This window comes from Grampus griseus, assembly GCF_964374135.1.
Source record: "Grampus griseus genome assembly, chromosome: 19".
Lineage (NCBI taxonomy): Eukaryota > Metazoa > Chordata > Mammalia > Artiodactyla > Delphinidae > Grampus > Grampus griseus.
In genome coordinates, this window is record NC_139013.1 from 5,060,809 (window position 1) to 5,078,099 (window position 17,291).

The following is a 17,291-nucleotide window of genomic DNA, read 5'->3' on the forward strand; positions in this document are numbered from 1 at the left end:
GCCGGTCCTTGTGCTCCCCCGGCCTCCCTTTCGTAGTCAGCCCTTCCCCTCAGCCCGCATGGGGGGGGTGACCTGGGCCAGACGTGTGACACCCAGTGTTCTTCCGTCCCAAATTCCAAATGGTCTCTTCCAGTAGCTGGGCATCTTGTTTATTCTCCATCCCTCTAAATATGTGGGGCAGGGGGATCAGGAGAAGCAGAGACACAGTGACTGAGAGACAAGGAGAAAAACTGAGGAGAAAAGAATGAGGGCGGGGCTTCCCTGGTGGCGCAGTGGTTGAGAGTCCGCCTGCCGATGCAGGGAGCGCGGGTTCATGCCCCGGTCCGGGGGCCATGGCCGCTGGGCCTGCGCGTCCGGAGCCTGTGCTCCGCAGCGGGAGAGGCCGCAGCGGTGAGAGGCCCGCGTACCGCAAAAAAAAACAAAAAAAAACAAAAAGAATGAGGGCGAATCGAAGGGAACGTGAACCATGGCTGAGGATCTTGAAGAGGAATAGTAACATAAAATAAATTTAGCCTTGAAAGTCTTGCACTGTGATAAAATATAGAAGTAATTAAAATAGGATCTGCGGGACTGGAGAGCAACATAGTGGGAGGGACCTAGGATCATTGGCAGGAGGGGGATAACAGTGGAGAGGCAACACATAGCGTGGCGGCGGAAGACAAAAGAGTTGGAACCTTGGCCTTCAGAGCAACATGGTGCCTGGAGAGATAGAAGAAACAAAGATTTCAGGAGCAGAGGAAGAAAACGAGCAGGAAAGAAGCATAGCCACCTGGAGGTGCTAGAGAGTGGGGACAAAGGGAGCATAACAGGGATAGAAAGAGTGTAACCCAAGGGCAGAGAGGGAGCAGAGATGGGGGGAAGAAAGAGGCACGAATATCCAGAGATTTAGGGTAATCAGAAAGGTTTTGGGAAAGAGCCATAAGAGGGGAAACAAGTTGCAGAGTGGACTGGACACATGTGAGGGTCGATATAGGAGGGCAAGAATGAGACAGTTTGGGATCTGGGACCTGGCAACCTTTGCTGCAGTGCTTACACCTGGACAAACATCTGGAGCAACAGAATACAAAGAAAATAGAAGGAACTAAAAATAACTGTGTGCATGAACAGTTGGGGCAAATTATAAACAATACACAAACTAAAAACCCAATTGCCACTTATGAGGTGTTGGGTGCAAAAACAGGATACTGTGCATGCACCCTGCACACCGCTCCAGCCTGACCCCTGGACCCACCCCTACCTCACTCCATATAAGGGACAAACTTGCCCCCTGACCCTGGGAGCGAGCAAGGGATCCTGTTACTTGTTGCTGCATGAGTCCCAATAAAGCCTTGCCTGAATTTCTTGTGTGGACTCTTAGCAATTTCTATTGATAAAGGAGCCCAAAAATCCTGATCCGTAACAAGAACACCAGCAGAGTGGAGGGGAAGAAAAACAGAGACAAAATAGAAAAAGGGAGAAAGATAAAGAGAATGAAATGGAAACGCACAGTAGTGCAGGTAGTGTTGGGGAAACTGGATCCAGATGGATGGTGAATTGTCTCGATATGGATGATTAAGTTGTGATATGCTGATTTGTGGCTTTAGAATATAGTAAATATAAAATTTGTTTACTTAGGTTTACAGATGAGGATGACAATTGCAAAACTGTTTATAAGATTTGTGCATTTTGTAATTATTTGTATCAGAAGATAACTTCATTATTTATTTATTTTTGGCTGCGTTGGGTCTTCGTTGCTGCTTGCGGGCTTTCTCTAGTTGTGGTGAGCAGGCTTCTCATTGCGGTGGCTTCTCGTTGCAGAGCACGGGCTCTAGGCACGCGGGCTTCAGTAGTTGTGGCATACAGGCTCAGTAGTTGTGGCGAACGGGCTTAGTTCTGTGGCATGTGGGACCTTCCCGTACCAGGGCTGGAACCCGTGTCCCCTGCATTGGCAGGCAGATTCTTAACCAGTGGACCACCAGGGAAGTCCCTAACTTCATTTTCATGTGGTGTATCACACTGATTGATGTGCAGATATTGAAAAATCCTTGCATCCCTGGGTTAAATCCCACTTGATCATGGTGTATGATCCTTTTAATGTACTGTTGGATTTGGTTTGCTAGTATTTTGTGGAGGATTTTTGCGTCTATGTTCATCAGTGATATTGGCTTGTAATTTTCTTTTTTCTGGTGGCATCTTTTTTTTTTTTTTTTTTTTTGCGGTACACAGGCCTCTCATTGTCGCGGCCTCTCCCGTTGCGGAGCACAGGCTCTGGACGCGCAGGCTCAGCGGCCATGGCTTACAGGCTCAGTCGCTCTGCGGCATGTGGGATCTTCCCGGACCGGGGCACGAACCCATGTCCCCTGCATCGGCAGGCGGACTCTCAACCACTGCGCCACCAGGGAAGCCCCAATGATGTTTTATATTAACATTCAAAATCAAGTTTAGCCAGTTAGCCTTATATTTTGTTTTCTTCCTTTTTCTGTGGTATGTTAAAATGGCTGTGAGATGATAGGAAGATTTTCCCCTCAGGTCCCTCTTACCTGTTCTGTACAAATGATGAAGGATGGACTAGATTGACTTGGAAGTTTCAACAGAGTCTCTCTATTCATGATGAAGAAGTTTGCTGAGAGCGTATTTCTCAGCTGACCCCTTACAATGTTTTCTGCACCGACAGCTGTGCTTTTGCAGTGGCCATGCTGCACAGCTTTCAGGATCTCCGTTCCTTGACCAGGCATTGAACCCGAGCCAGGGCAGTGAAAGCCCAGCATCCTAACCACTAGGGAAACTGGAAACTCCATGTATTTTTAAGTTATTTTAATGTGATTTTTCTGGAAAAGAAGAATTAAATGGTTGGTACTAGTGTGATCTGACCTTGAAAGAGAAGTTTCCGTTGCTCAGACCCGTGATAGATGGTGTTTTAAATAGCATGAGCAATAAGGACAGACTCTTCCCACTTAACCCTTCAGGTGACCTTTTTAGAATTCAGTTACGCCTGATTCTGTTCACTCAACTCAGACTTTCTCATAACTGCCTCAGAGAGCCCACTCGTAACATGGAGGTGATTGACTCCACCAGAAATTCTTCATTTGAGCAACAGAGACCCTTGAAATGATTGGCCCAGTTGGGCGTGAGTTTGTGTGTGGCAGTGCCCAATTGAATTTAGAGTTTTAATTTTAACTTACTTTATTTTATTTATTTACTTATGGCTGCGTTGGGTCTTCGTTGCTGTGCGCGGACTTTCTCTAGTTGTGGTGAGCGGGGGCTACTCTTAATTGCGGTGCACAGGCTTCTCATTGCAGTGGCTTCTCTTGTTGTGGAGCATGGGCTCTAGGCGCATGGGCTTCAGTAGTTGTGCCATGCGGGCTCAGTAGTTGTGGCACACGGGCCTAGTTGCTCGGCAGCATGTGGGATCTTCCCGGACCAGGGCTCGAACCTGTGTCCCCTGAATTGTCAGGCGGATTCTTAATCACTGCACCACCAGGGAAGCCCCTAATTTTAATTCTCAGTTCTTACACTCAGACCTCCACTGGCTACCGTTTGTCCGCTGGACAAAATCCTGACTCCTCACTGTGGGTACACAGCCCTGTGTCATCCTCAGGACCCTGCCGGGGTCTCCAGCCTCATCCTGGGAGCTTAACCTTTTCTCATGGTTCACTCTGCCCCGGTCACATTCACCTTTTCTTTGTTCCCAAACACCAAAACCTTTTCTGTCTCAGATCTTAGTTCCTTTCTTACCTTCTCCCTTTAAGTCACCATGGGTCAGGCCCTCTGTCCTCCTTCAGGTCTAGGCTCAGGGAGGTCTCCCCAGCCCCTCCTGACAATCTCTTGTCACACTAATGGTTTTATTGTCCCTACATCAATCACCCTCACGAGAAATGCCCTTCTCCATTGATTATTTGGAGTCTTTCCCATTTTCACTTCACTGAAGAGCACACGTTTTCCTCTTCTTCTGAGGATGGCTGCAACATCTCACTCTGGGGATGTGTTTAGAAGCTAGGACTGTGGGATGGGCTGAGTAATCTCCCCTAAGGAGAGACCAGGTGAACCGGGTAGGTGATGAGGGTGGTTCCCATATTTGTTCTGGACATTTCGACTTTAATTGATCCTTACCCCATGTGGCTACTTAATTACTCAAAAGCAAAAAGATGTAGGGAGCTGTAAAAAGCCCTACAAATCTGATGTCCTCATGCAGTGTCCTGAGGTGTCCCTGTGTTTAGTCTCCTGTGTCACTGCTCCCCTGTAGCCCCCAGGTATTCCAGTCTCTGCACATCCAGGGACCAGTCGCCACCTTGGACAGGAGCTTTGCCTTCAAGCATTTCATGCACTCAGAGTCCAGGATAGTGATTTCACTGTGCTAAGTGGGGGGCATAAATCCAGAACCTAAGGGGAATGAAGGAAGTCCCTGTCAAAGAGCTCGCGGATTCCCAACCACTGCGCCACCAGGGAAGCCCTAATTAATCTTTCAATTACCTGTGAGTTGGGAGAACAGGAGACAAGAGACCTGGGGACCCTCTCTCTTTGAGACTTCCTCACTGAATTCCGATGCCTTTGTAACTGAAGTCCATAATGTCCCCAGTTGCTGGTAAATTTTCCCAGGAGGGTCAACTTCTTGACCTTCATACTGAACGCCCAGCGTCCTTTGGATGGTTTCTTGTGAATATTCCTGTTGCGATGCCTTTGCAGACAGATACTTGTGCCTTTTAGCCTTCTTTGCCCGTGTTTGCATGAGGAGAGGTGGAAAAATGGGGAAATTGAAGGGGGCCCTGTAGGGTTCTATAGGCTGGATATGGCCGCAAGGGCAAGCATCAAGATGAGCCCCATGAATGGTGTGTTCAGCTGTCGCTTTGGTCTCAAGGGGTTTGTGGCAAGGGATGTGTCATTTCTGGCTGGAGCACCCGGTATTGGGTTTATGGGTAGTTGCGGGTGCATTGCATGGTTTGAGGTGCCATAGTGTCTTAGCTCAGGTTCCCTGGGACATAGCTGCTGAGACTGAGGTTTCCATGCATTGGTTTATTTGGATATTTCATGGTTATACCTGGGGACGAACGAAGGCAGTGGATTTAGGCAGAGAAAAACATTTTTCTCCAGTGTTGTGAGAAGTATGGCCTGAGCTGAGCCCACAGGGATCTTTGGGTGCATGAGGATGGGTGCCTTGTCCTCAGTCTATCCATCTAGAGGGTGCCCTACAGCCTCCACACCACAGGTGACTTCTGTTGGGTCTTTTGGATGGTGTAGACTCATTGTGCGATTGTTAGAGTAATACAGGGAAAATTTCAGTGATCGTGTTGTGAGTCATCTTTGGTATTTTTTAGTATTTTGGGTCCCAAATGAAGAAAGTTTTAGATGCACTGTGAAAGATACAGAAGAGAATTTGGAGTGTTTCCGTGGGAGATTTGGGGTTATCAGTGGCGCATGTGCACCATTGGAAACATCTTTCTTTTATATATAGTTTTTTGGAGATGACAGTGTTTGGTCTGTGGTCATGGTGAAGGAAAATATATGTAGTTTTCCCTCAGGCGTGATTTATTGAAGTAGAATGTTTTCTCGTATTGTATAGTAGGATGAGTTGATACAGATTGTACGGAGACTGTGTTGGACCCCATGAGAGTTTGTAAGTTCATTTGAGTCCAGAAGGAAAATTATGAGTACTAAGCTTTGAATGGCAAAAGGTTTTCGTTAGGGATATTCTGCTAGGGATGTGTCTGTGGACACAACTGGAGAGGGGCCATTAAGTTCTCTGATGTAGTGAAAGATTTTTCCAAGAATCAGAGGGCAGGAACACCACAGTGATCTGCAGCCCAGAGGCTCATCCTTGGGAAGCTGTAGCTGCTACTTTCTGGCTGCCAGGTCAGTGCTGGTTCCTCTGCTGTCCTCTCCCTACCCGTGTGAAAACACACACGCACACACACACATACACGCACGCACAATACACAGAACAGGGAACCCTTGTGCTTTGTTGGTGGGAATGTAAGTGTTAGGGCTTTTATTGAAGACAGTATGGAGTTTCCTTAATAAAATAAACATAGAACAGGCACACAGTCTATGACACCCACGTCTGGCTACATATCCAAATGAAATCACATCATTATAGTGAGGTTAATATTTGTACTCCAATGAATATTATTGCATTATTCAAAACAGCCAAGATGTAGAAAGAACTAAAATGCCTGTTGGCAAATGAATGGATATAGAAAATACATGTCGGCCATAAATGATGACATTGTGACAAAAAAGAAAGGTATTATATATGGAAACTAGAAATGTCAAACTCATAGAGCCATAGAGTATAAAGATTGTTAGAGTGTAAGTCCCAGAGAGATCCTATTTCTAGTCCGCAGTCCCTCAAAGGATGAATATGCATCTTTCAGCCTTTTAGGTTGTCTTCTGTGGGTAGATCACATGGTTTCATCGTATAATATCTGACCTACAAATCTTGTATTTTGTTTTGCTCTTGTACTGCTCTGTCAAGTTGGGGAATGTATACTCTTCTTGATTTCATATTCTCCTAAGTTGGCATGATTTTGCCTCTGAAACTTGTTTTTGAAATACCTAGTCCTAGGGTCTGAAATTTTATCCAGTTTCTCTGCTGTGATGAGCCATCCTTAGTTAATGCACAACTTCAGGTGGACTCTCCATCGTGTGGGTTTGCTGGGTAACAGAAATTTTTGATGTAGCACAGTTTCCGTCATATGTTGTAATGTTTTCCTGCAGCATACAAAATCACCATTTCAAGCTATGTAGTGGAGTGGTCAGCATGTTCTAGGATATGAGACAGAAAGTATCAACAGAGCCTGGCTGATAAGTCTTTCCAAAGGGTTTTTTCTGATTTTGAGGAATATCACAAACCATTTCTCAAGGGCAGTGACTCTTAGGATGTGTTCATCTATTCCTTCCAGAGACACTATTGGGATTTACTAGGGATTGGGTTGACTCTGTTGATTGCTTTGGGTAGTATTTACATCTAGAAAATATTGACTACCAGTTAATGAACTTGGGATATCTTTGCATTGTGTCCTTTCTAATATTTTTCAGCTGTGTTTTTAGTTTACAGTGTACAAATCTTTCCCTTTAAATGTCAGCTTATTCCAAGTATTTTACTTATTTCTTTGATGTTATGGTTAATAGAGTTGTTTCTGAATTTCCTTGTTTTTTTTTTTTTTTTTTTTTGCGGTACACGGGCCTCTCACTGTTGCAGCCTCTCCCGTTGCGGAGCACAGGCTCCGGACGCGCAGGCTCAGCAGCCATGGCTCACGGGCCCAGCCGCTCCACGGCATGTGGGATCTTCCCGGACCGGGGCACGAACCCGTGTCCACTGCATCAACAGGCGGACTCTCAACCACTGAGCCACCAGGGAAGCCCCAAGGAGTGTTTTTTGTTGTTGTTTTTTGTGCCACACAGCACTGCTTGAGGGATCTCAGTTTCCCGATCAGGGATTGAACCCGGACCACAGCAGTGAAAGCGCCAAATCCTAACTACTCGACCACCAGGGAACCAGGGAACCCCCCCCGAATTTCCTTCTTGATTGTTCATTTTTAATTTATAGAAACACAGTTGATTTTATTTGTTGATTTTATCTCATAATTTTTCTGAATTCCTTCATTATTTCTAGCAGGTTTATTTTGCAGAACCTTCAGGGTTTTCTACATACTAGAACATGTTGTTTGTCAACAGAGATAATTTTGCTTCCTTTTTCTATTTGGATACCGTTTATTTACTTATTTTTTTCTGCCTATGTGTTCCTGCTAGGCTTTCTAGTAATTCGGTTTTAGAAACAGTGAGAGCAGATATCCTTGTCTTGTTCCTGATCTTAGAGGAAAATCTGTTGAGTATGATGTTAGCCATGGGCTGTTACTATACGTCCTTAATCTTGAGGAATTTTTGTCTATTTTTAGTTGATTGAGTGTTGTTATCATAAAAGACTGTTGACATTTGTCAACTGCTTTTTCTGCATCAGTAGAGATGATCATGTTGTCTTTTTCTTTCATTCTGTTAACATGCTGTTTTACATTGAACGATTTCCATATGTTGAACCATCCTTATATTTTAAAAATACATTCCCATTAGCCATGGTATATAATCTTTTTAATGTGCTATTGAGTTGTTAGGTATAATGTGTAGAGTTTTATCATAGCTTCTTTATATCATTTTGATGTATTCATGTTCTGTAGTAATATTCCCTATTTCATTTGAAATTAGTAGTTTTATTTATTGTGAACAGAGGAGGGACAAATTATTTGTGACAGAAGCTGCAGTATCATATATTGTAATAATTACCTATTAATTATCACCCTGTGAGATTATACATGTCTGCCCTTTGATAACAAGGTTGGCTGCTTGACTTAGGCAACCCTTACTTCCCTTTGAGAGGATTGTACTTCCTTGCCCATTTATGCCTTTTGAGTTCCCGGGCCAGTTTGGTGTGAGTCGAATGGCATGTTTCAACCTGAAATCAAAGCTTTTATTTGCTTCATATAACCCTGTCTTCTCTCTACTGCAAGAATGGTCTTGGATAGACTGAAATTTTACCGGGAATGACAGAATCAAATTATTGAAAGAAGCAAGAGGTGAATAATGATTCATATAATATAAGGAAGCAATCAGTGTTTCTTGTTGTAAGCCATTGAGAATGCAGGAATATTTGTTACCATAGCAAAACTTGTAGCCAGTTAACTGGTACACTTTCAATGACCTTTTTTTTTTACCATACCCATCTTAACCTCCCAAAGTCAAGGTTATAGGTGAGAACTCATTATCTCCAGTAATTACTCCACCTTTAACCCTTGGATTCACTTCCTAAATTATTACCCTTATTCCTTCTCATATATTGCCTCTTGCCATTAGAACATGCATTTACTCTTTTTAAAAAACTATTTATTTATTTATTTAGGCTGCGCCATATCTTAGTTGCGGCACGCGGGATCTTCGTTGTGGCATGCGGGATCTTTTAGTTACGGCATGCGGACTTCTTAGTTGCGGCATGCATGCGGGATCTAGTTCCCCAACCAGGGATGGAACCTGGGCCCCCTGCATTGGGAGCACAGAGTCTTACCCACTGGACCACCAGGAAAGTCCCGCGTTTATTCTTATTTATTTATTTTTAACATCTTTATTGGAGTATAATCGCTTTACAATGGTGTGTTAGTTTCTGCTGTATAACAAAGTGAATCAGCTATATGTATTCATATATCCCCATATCCCCTCCCTCTTGTGTGTCCGTCCCACCCTCCCTATTCCACCCCTCTAGCTGGTCACAAAGCACCGAGCTGATCTCCTTGTGCTATGTGGCTGCTTCCCACTAGCTATCTATTTTACATTTGGTAGTGTATATATGTCCATGCTACTCTCTCACTTAGTCCCAGCTTACCCTTCCCCCTCCCTGTGTCCTCATGTCCATTCTCTACGTCTGCATCTTTATTCCTGTCCTGCCTCTAGGTTCTTCAGAACCATTTTTTTTTTTTTTTTTTTTAGATTCCATATATACGTGTTAGCATATGGTATTTGTTTTTCTCTTCTGACTTACTTCACTCTGTATGACAGACTCTAGGTCCATCCACCTCACTACAAATAACTCAATTTCATTTCTTTTTATGGCTAATATTCCATTGTATATATGTGCCACATCTTCTTTATCCATTCATCTGCCGATGGACACTTAGGTTGCTTCCAAGTCCTGGCTATTGAAAGTAGTGCTGCAGTGAACATTGTGGTACATGACTCTTTTTGAATTATGGTTTCCTCAGGGTATATGCCCAATAGTGGGATTGCTGGGTCGTATGGTAGTTCTATTTGTAGTTTTTTAAGGAGCCTCCATACTTATTTATTTCTATTGAAGTATAGCTGATGTACCATGATTGAAGTATAGCTGATGTACCATGTTGTGTTAGTTTCAGATGTACAGTAAAGTGATTCATATATATATATTCTGTTTTGGATTCTAATCCATTATAGGATATTACAAGATATTGATTTTAGTTCCCTGTGCTGTACAGTAGGTATTTGTTTTTTGTCTATTTGATATATAGTGCTGTATATCTGTTAATCCCAAACTCTAATTTATTCCTCCCCCACTTTCCCCTTTTGTAACGATAAGTTTGTTTTCTATGTTTTTGAGTTTATTTCTGTTTTGTAAATAAGTACACTTGTATAGTAGATTCATTTGTTTTTAATTCAATTGCAAATATATTACGTTCATTGTCTAACTACCCTTAAGGGGCTTTGTGTTTTCAGTTATAAAACTTCCAACTGGTTTATCATGATCAAATATTTGTAAATAATCTCACTGAAATTGCCCTATTTCATGGTGCCGCCTTCCTCTGAATGAGGAAGCCTCGGAACTGGATGAGCTCAGTTAAGACTAAATTTTGGTCTGAAAATATCCTCTAGGATTTTGTTCAGTTTATGGTTCATAGATTTCTGACTTGGTGATTTAGAGCAACATATTTCAGCACTTAATGATTTCTCTTGTATGTGACAGGGAGAGTCACAACACAGGCACAATGAGTATGAAGGGTCCTTCAATGCCATCCAAAGTCATAAACGCTAAGGTTCCTGGGCAAGTTTGTTATTACCAGTATTAGTTTAAATTTTCTAATATTCCTTTATTCAAATATAACACATGTATTTATTATTTTTTGAATTTCGCTTTCTGTCATATTACGGAGTGAAAATGTTAGACTTTACTTAAACTCTGTAACTTGAAAATATCAAAGGTTAAAGAGCTCCTTTTCTTCTTTTGTGCTAAAGGAAACAGCTTACTTAGCTAAGAACTACACCTCCCTGTCAATTTTAGTGTGACTCAAGATAGCTCCCTTGTTTCCTTAGGAACCAGCCAGATAGGAATACTCCAAATTCCCAGCCTCAGTGTCATCCTCAGTTGTCCTCAGTGATCACTGGGTACAATGACCGTTACCATGATTTTTTTTTTTTTTTTTTTTTATGTTACGCGGGCCTCTCACTGCTGCGGCCTCTCCCGCTGTGGAGCACAGGCCCCAGACGTGCCATGGCCCAGCCGCTCCGTGGCATGTGGGATCCTCCCGGACCGGGGCACGAACCCGTGTCCCCTGCATTGGTAGGCGGATTCTCAACCACTGCGCCACCAGGGAAGCCCCGTTACCATGATTTAATCAAAATTTAGTAGGCTTTTCTCCCCTCCCAAGGTCACTATTTTAGACCGCTTTTGAGCATTGCAATTCAGAACAACAGCACTGCCTGAACATCTCCTCCAAGTAGGAGACTTTAGTGTAAAACATCCCCTGAGAATGTAGCCTCAGGCCACCTAATCATCCACTCTTCCATATGGGGGCTTTCCTACCTTGTTGACCTCTTGGTGTAAAAGAAAAACTGTTCATTGGTCTGACTTTTTTTTTTTTTTTTTTTTTTTTGGCGGTACGCGGGCCTCTCACTGTTGTGGCCTCTCCCTTTGCGGCTCAGCGGCCATGGCTCACGGGCCCAGCCGCTCCGCGGCATGTGGGATCTTCCTGGACCGGGACACAAACCCGTGTCCCCTGCATCGGCAGGCGGACTCTCAACCACTGCGCCACCAGGGAAGCCCTGCAGAAGCTGTTTATCGGAGGTTTGAGCTTTGAAACAACTGATGAGTGTCTGAGGAGCCATTCTGTGCAGCGGGGAATGCTCACACACTGGGTGGCCACGAGGGATCCAAACACCAGGCGCTGCAGAGGCTGCGGGGTTGTCACACACGCCACTGTGGAGGAGGTGGATGCAGTCATGAATGCAAGGCCACACAAGGTGGCTGGAACAGTCGTGGAACCAAAGAGGGCCGTCTCAAGAGAAGATTCTCAAAGACCTGGTGCCCACTTAACTGTGAAAAAGGTTTCTGTTGGTGGCCTTAAAGAAGACACTGAAGAACATCACCTAAGAGATTATTCTGAACAGCACGGGAAGACTGAAGTGACTGAAGTCATGACTGACCCAGGCAGCGGCAAAAAGAGAGGCTGTGCTTCCCTAACCTTCGATGACCATGACTCTGTACACAAGACTGTCAGTCAGAAATACCACCCGGTGAATGGCCACAACTGTGACGTAAGGAAAGCCCTCTCTAAGCAAGAGACGGCTAGTTCCCCATCCAGCCAAAGAGGTCGAAGTGGTTCTGGAAACTTTGGTGGTGGTCGTGGAGGGGGTTTTGGTACGAATGACAGGTTTGGTCGTGGAGGAGACTTCAGTGGCCGAGGTGCCTTTGGTGGCAGCCGCGGTGGCGGGGGATATGGTGGCAGTGGGGATGGCTATAATGGGTTGGGTAATGATGGAAGCCATTTTGGAGGTGGTGGAAGCTACAATGATTCTGGCAGTTACAACAAACAATCTGCAAATTTTGGGCCCATGAAAGGAGGAAACTTTGGAGGCAGAAGTGCTGGCCCCTGTGGTGGTGGAGACCAATACTTTGCCAAACCACAAAACCAAGGTGGCTGTGGCGGTTCCAGCCGCAGCAGGAGCTGTGGTGGGGGCAGAAGGTTTTAACTACTCCCGGGAAACAAAGCTTAGCAGGAGAGGAGAGACAGAGAAGTGACGGGGAAACTCCAGGTTACAAAAGCGTTGTGAACTCAGCCAAGCACAGTGGTGGCAGGGCCTAACTGCTACAAAGAAGACATGTTTTAGACAGTACTCGTGTGTGGGGAAAAAAACCTCGAGGACTGTATTTGTGGCTAATTGTATAACAGGTTATTTTATTTTATTTATTTATTTTTTGCGGTACGCGGGCCTCTCACTGTCGTGGCCTCTCCCGTTGCGGGGCACAGGCTTCGGACGCGCAGGCTCCAGAAGCGCAGGCTCAGCGGCCATGGCTCACGGGCCCAGCCGCTCCACGGCATGTGGGATCTTCCCGGACCGGGGCACGAACTCGTGTCTCCTGCATCGGCAGGCGACTGTCAACCACTGCGCCACCAGGGAAGCCCTAACAGGTTACTTTAGTTTTTGTTCTGTGGAAAGTGTAAAGCATTCCAACAAAGGGTTTTAATGTAGATTTTTTTTTTTTTTTGCACCCATGCTGTTGATTGCTAAATGTAATAGTCTGATCATGACGCTGAATAAATGTGTGTTTTTTTTTAAATGTGCTGTGTAGTTAGTCTACTCTGAAGCCATATTGGTAAACTACCCCAACAGTGTGACGTTAGAATTCCTTCAGGGTGATGCCAGGTTCCATTCAAAGTTTATTTACAACCTGCTTTGGTGGAGAAGCTATGAACTGACTGTTACTGTGTCGTGACCTAGAGTTCACCGTTAAAAGGGTCACCCAAGCAAAGTCATGGAGTTTTTTGGTTATTAATATGATTGTTGGCACATCCTGTGCAATATATCTAAATTGAATTATGGTACCAGATAAAGTTATAGATGGGAGTGAAGCTTGTGTGTCATCCATTAGCATGTGTAATCAACAAATGATTTAATACCCTCTTAAAAAGAAATTCGCCCTTTTAATGGTTATATGATCAATTATTATCTATAGTTTTACAGTGGCTGTTGAATGACTCTGTAGGTATTTTGTGAAAAAGCAGGGAAGAATGATGAAATCCTTTATGCACAAGGATTGGTAGTATTATCAGGGAAAATACAAAAAAGTAGGGAATGAGCATGAGGATATGTTGCTCCAAACCTTAACTCCTCTGGCTGAGCTAGCTGTCCCAGCTGCTCTGACAATTATGCCACTATATACACCCCTTCCACCACTTTCCATTCCTATCCAGCCTGTATTCCTTACACTGAGGCCCAGGACAGCCCCTCCTTATAGGGGTCAGATAGAAAATCCTGTGTTAGTTTCAGGGGTACAGGGACTTGGTCTGGTATTGCCATCTAAGACCCGACAGGGCACCCAATTTGGGCCAGGAGCCATTTCCGGGACGGGCAGTTCCCCTTACGCCGTTATCTCATAGGGGGCGTAAATGCAAATGAATAGCCGGCTGGGTTTCTCAGGCTTGTTTAATTGGAAAGATTGCAGTCCTCATAAGATCGCAGCCCTCCTTATAGGGAGGATCCCCTACACCTGAAGCCCACTTGGAAGCACCCACAGCTGAACCGAATTGGGACCCCAGTCAGGGAAGAAGGCCCTTATTAGAGCACCACTCATTAGTGCACCTTGGCAGGGCCTTGAAAAGGGAAACCAAAGCAAAAGAGTTTGAGCAACATTCAGCAAAACAAATGAAGACCTCAGGCCTACAGACGTCATACTAATGCAGATCCTGAGGCCCCTGAAAATATTAGAATAGTACATTTGACCTTTTGGGGCAAAGTGCCTCCGATATCAGGAGAAAGTTGGAAAAATTAGATGGTACATTTGGAGTGAACCCTCCTCAGTTGGTAGATGTTGCTTTTAAAGTGTTCAACAGGGAACAACAGAAAAATGAAGATGCAAAACGACACGCCACTCTTTTGACAGTGGCATTGGATTCCCGGAAGGCGAGTAACCTGAAGAGAGGTGAGCGCCCACTGGGGAAGGAACAATGTGCTTACTGGAAGGAGGGGGAACATTGGAGAAGGTTGCCCTCGGCTAAAACAGAAGAAGAACGATAAAAGACAAGAACCTCTCATGGTAGAAAGAGAGGAACACTGAATGAAGAGGCCCAGGGGCTCCCTTGGACTTGAGGCACCTAATTCCCCACAGAAGTCGGGGGTGACATTGACAGTGGGGAATGAGCTGATTAACTTTCTTTTTTTTTTTTAAATAAAATTAAATATTTATTTATTTTTGGCTGTGTTGGGTCTTCGTTTCCATGCAAGGGCTTTCTCTAGTTGTGGCGAGCGGGGGCCACTCTTCATCGCGGTGTGCGGGCCTCTCACTATCGCGGCCTCTCTTGTTGTGGAGCACAGGTTCCAGATGCACAGGCTCAGTAGCTGTGGCTCACGGGCCTAGTTGCTCTGCGGCATGTGGGATTTTCCCAGACCAGGGCTCGAACCTGTGTCCCCTGCATTGGCAGGCAGATTCTCAACCACTGTGCCACCAGGGAAGCCCTGATTAACTTTCTGATAGACCTCACCCTGAAGTTTTTCCACCAGAATAGCTTGACATCAGAGTCCCACCAGAACACGCTTTAATTTAAGCCTACAGATGGGGCTCATGAAAATCCCTGGAAAGGAGACAAAGCTCTTTCCCGCAAGGTCTTAAAAATAACCCAAAGACTGCTGTCAGACCTCCACAGATGGGGACTCAACACAGAGGAAACTGCCCAACCCAGGACTGAAAAACAGACCGTCCTCAAATGCCTTGAACTGCAAGAAATTTCAGATAACCTGCTAGTGTTTGTGTGGACACTCTTTCAGGATGGGTGGAAGCATATCCCACGGACAGAAAATCTCTGAAGTGGTTAAAGCCCTTCTAAGGGATATTATCCCCGGATTTGGAAGAAGGCATTAAAACTGCATTCATCCTGGAGACCATAATCAACAGGAAAAAACCAAGAAAATGAATCATACATTAAAAAGGAACATCGCTAAAACATGTCAAGAGACGCTGAATTTGGGATGAGGCCTTGCCAGTTGCTCTGCTATGGATCAGTGGCTCCCAGAAGCAGGCTTAAATTAAGCCGCTTTAGAATACTGTATGGCAGGCCTTGCAGGTGTGTTCCCAGGCAGGAGAATCTATAAATGCTAAAGACCTAGCGGTGGCCAATCACATTAAAACTTTGGGCTCTATTTATTCATGAGTATACCTCCAACAGGTCTGCCCATCCCACCGAAGTAGATGGGAATTCCATCTCCATTGCCCATTGGAGAAGGGGCAACCAATTTGTTTAATTGTGTCCAAAGAAATAGCACCGGAATTTAGGATATGTATTGAACTGGAACCAAAACCCCAAGTTCAGTTACGAATTAGACAAGAAACTGCTAAGAGGTTTCATCAGGTTTAAATAGTTGTAGATAAAAAGGACTAACTAAAGATTCTAAGGAATATTCCTCACCTCTGTTCAGCAGAAGGGTCTTCATTCCTTTTCCCACAAGATTGTGGGATGGAAATTGACAGTGGGGAATTGTAATAGGGAAGAACACTTTGTATTCTATTACAAGTTCATCACTGAAGGGATGTTGCCTAGAAGCTTAAATTATACATAATGGCCCATCTCTGGGAACCCTGCCTCCCAGGTCATGAGCCTTAAGGTAAAATACCTTTGTTTAGCTCAAAGGAAACCTCCTGACCAGGCCCACCTGTGAATGACTGCAGGGAGGAAGAAATTGACACATCCCCCTCTGGAGGCTGATGGAAACCAGGAAGTGTTTGACTTTGCTGCCTCCCCTTTTAGTATAAAAGGAGCCTGAATTCTAACTCAGGCAAGATGGTTCTTTGGGGGCATGAACCCACCATCTTCTTGGTTTGCTGTCTTTCTGAATAAAGTCGTTACTCCTTGTCCCAACGACTCGTCTGTTGATCGTTGGCCTGTCATGTGGCGAGCAGTAGGGGCTTAGACTCAGTAACAAAAGAACAATGTAATTTATATCAGTTTTTTAAAATGTATTGCTCTTTTTAAAGCAATGGTAGTAAAAATGTTTTTAATTTAAAAATTAAAAAAAATTAAAAAAAAAGAGTAATCATTACTGACAGAAGTTATCACACACCTTAGTCCTCCAGTCTCAGACCCTGTTTTTTTTTTTTTTTTTTTTTTTTTTGCGGTATGCGGGCCTCTCACCCCTGCGGCCTGTCCTGTTGCGGAGCACAGGCTCAGCAGCCATGGCTTACGGGTCCAGCCACTCCGCGGCATGTGGGATCTTCCCGGACCGGGGCACGAACCCGTATCCCCTGCATCGGCAGGTGGACTCTCAACCACTGCACCACCAGGGAAGCCCAGACCCTGGGTTTTGTCCCTGAGTCTCTGGAACTGAGCAGTGTTGAGTTGGCCTCCTGGCTGAATAAGAAACAGAAAGGACAAGTTGTTCTGCAGGGTGTCAGTATGAAATGGCCCATTCTTCCCAGGGAGAGTTTTGCATTTATTTATTATTTATTTATTTATTTTTGGCTGCCTTGCGTGTTCCTTGTGGCACGCAGGCTTTCTCTAGTTGCGGTGAGTGGGAGCTACTCTTTATTGTGGTGTGCGGGCTTCTCATTGTGGTGGCTTCTCTTGCTGCAGAGCTCAGGCTCTAGGAGCGCGGGCTTCAGTAGTTGTGGCATGTGGGCTGCAGTAGTTGCAGCCTGTGGGCTCTAGAGCGCAGGCTCAGTAGTTGTGGTGCATGGGCTTAGTTGCTCCGTGGCATGTGGGATCTTCCTGGACCAGGGCTCGAACCCGTGTCCCCTGCATTGGCAGGCGAATTCTTAACCACTGCGCCAGCAGGGAAGTCCCAGAGTTTTGTATTTTTTTTTTTTCAGAGTTTTG

The 17,291-nt window shown here is 44.8% G+C and overlaps 1 protein-coding gene across 1 annotated transcript; it reads left to right on the forward strand.

Annotated features, from left to right (window-relative positions):
• Positions 1-692: 692 nt before the first annotated feature.
• LOC309836656 (heterogeneous nuclear ribonucleoprotein A1-like) lies at positions 693-12,456 on the forward strand (the record flags this gene model as incomplete). The annotated part of the gene is made up of 2 exons (XM_082676760.1): positions 693-775; positions 11,496-12,456. 2 exons carry the CDS (start codon positions 693-695, stop codon positions 12,454-12,456), a joined length of 1,044 nt encoding a protein of 347 aa, XP_082532886.1.
• Between the last annotated feature and the right edge of the window lie 4,835 nt (positions 12,457-17,291).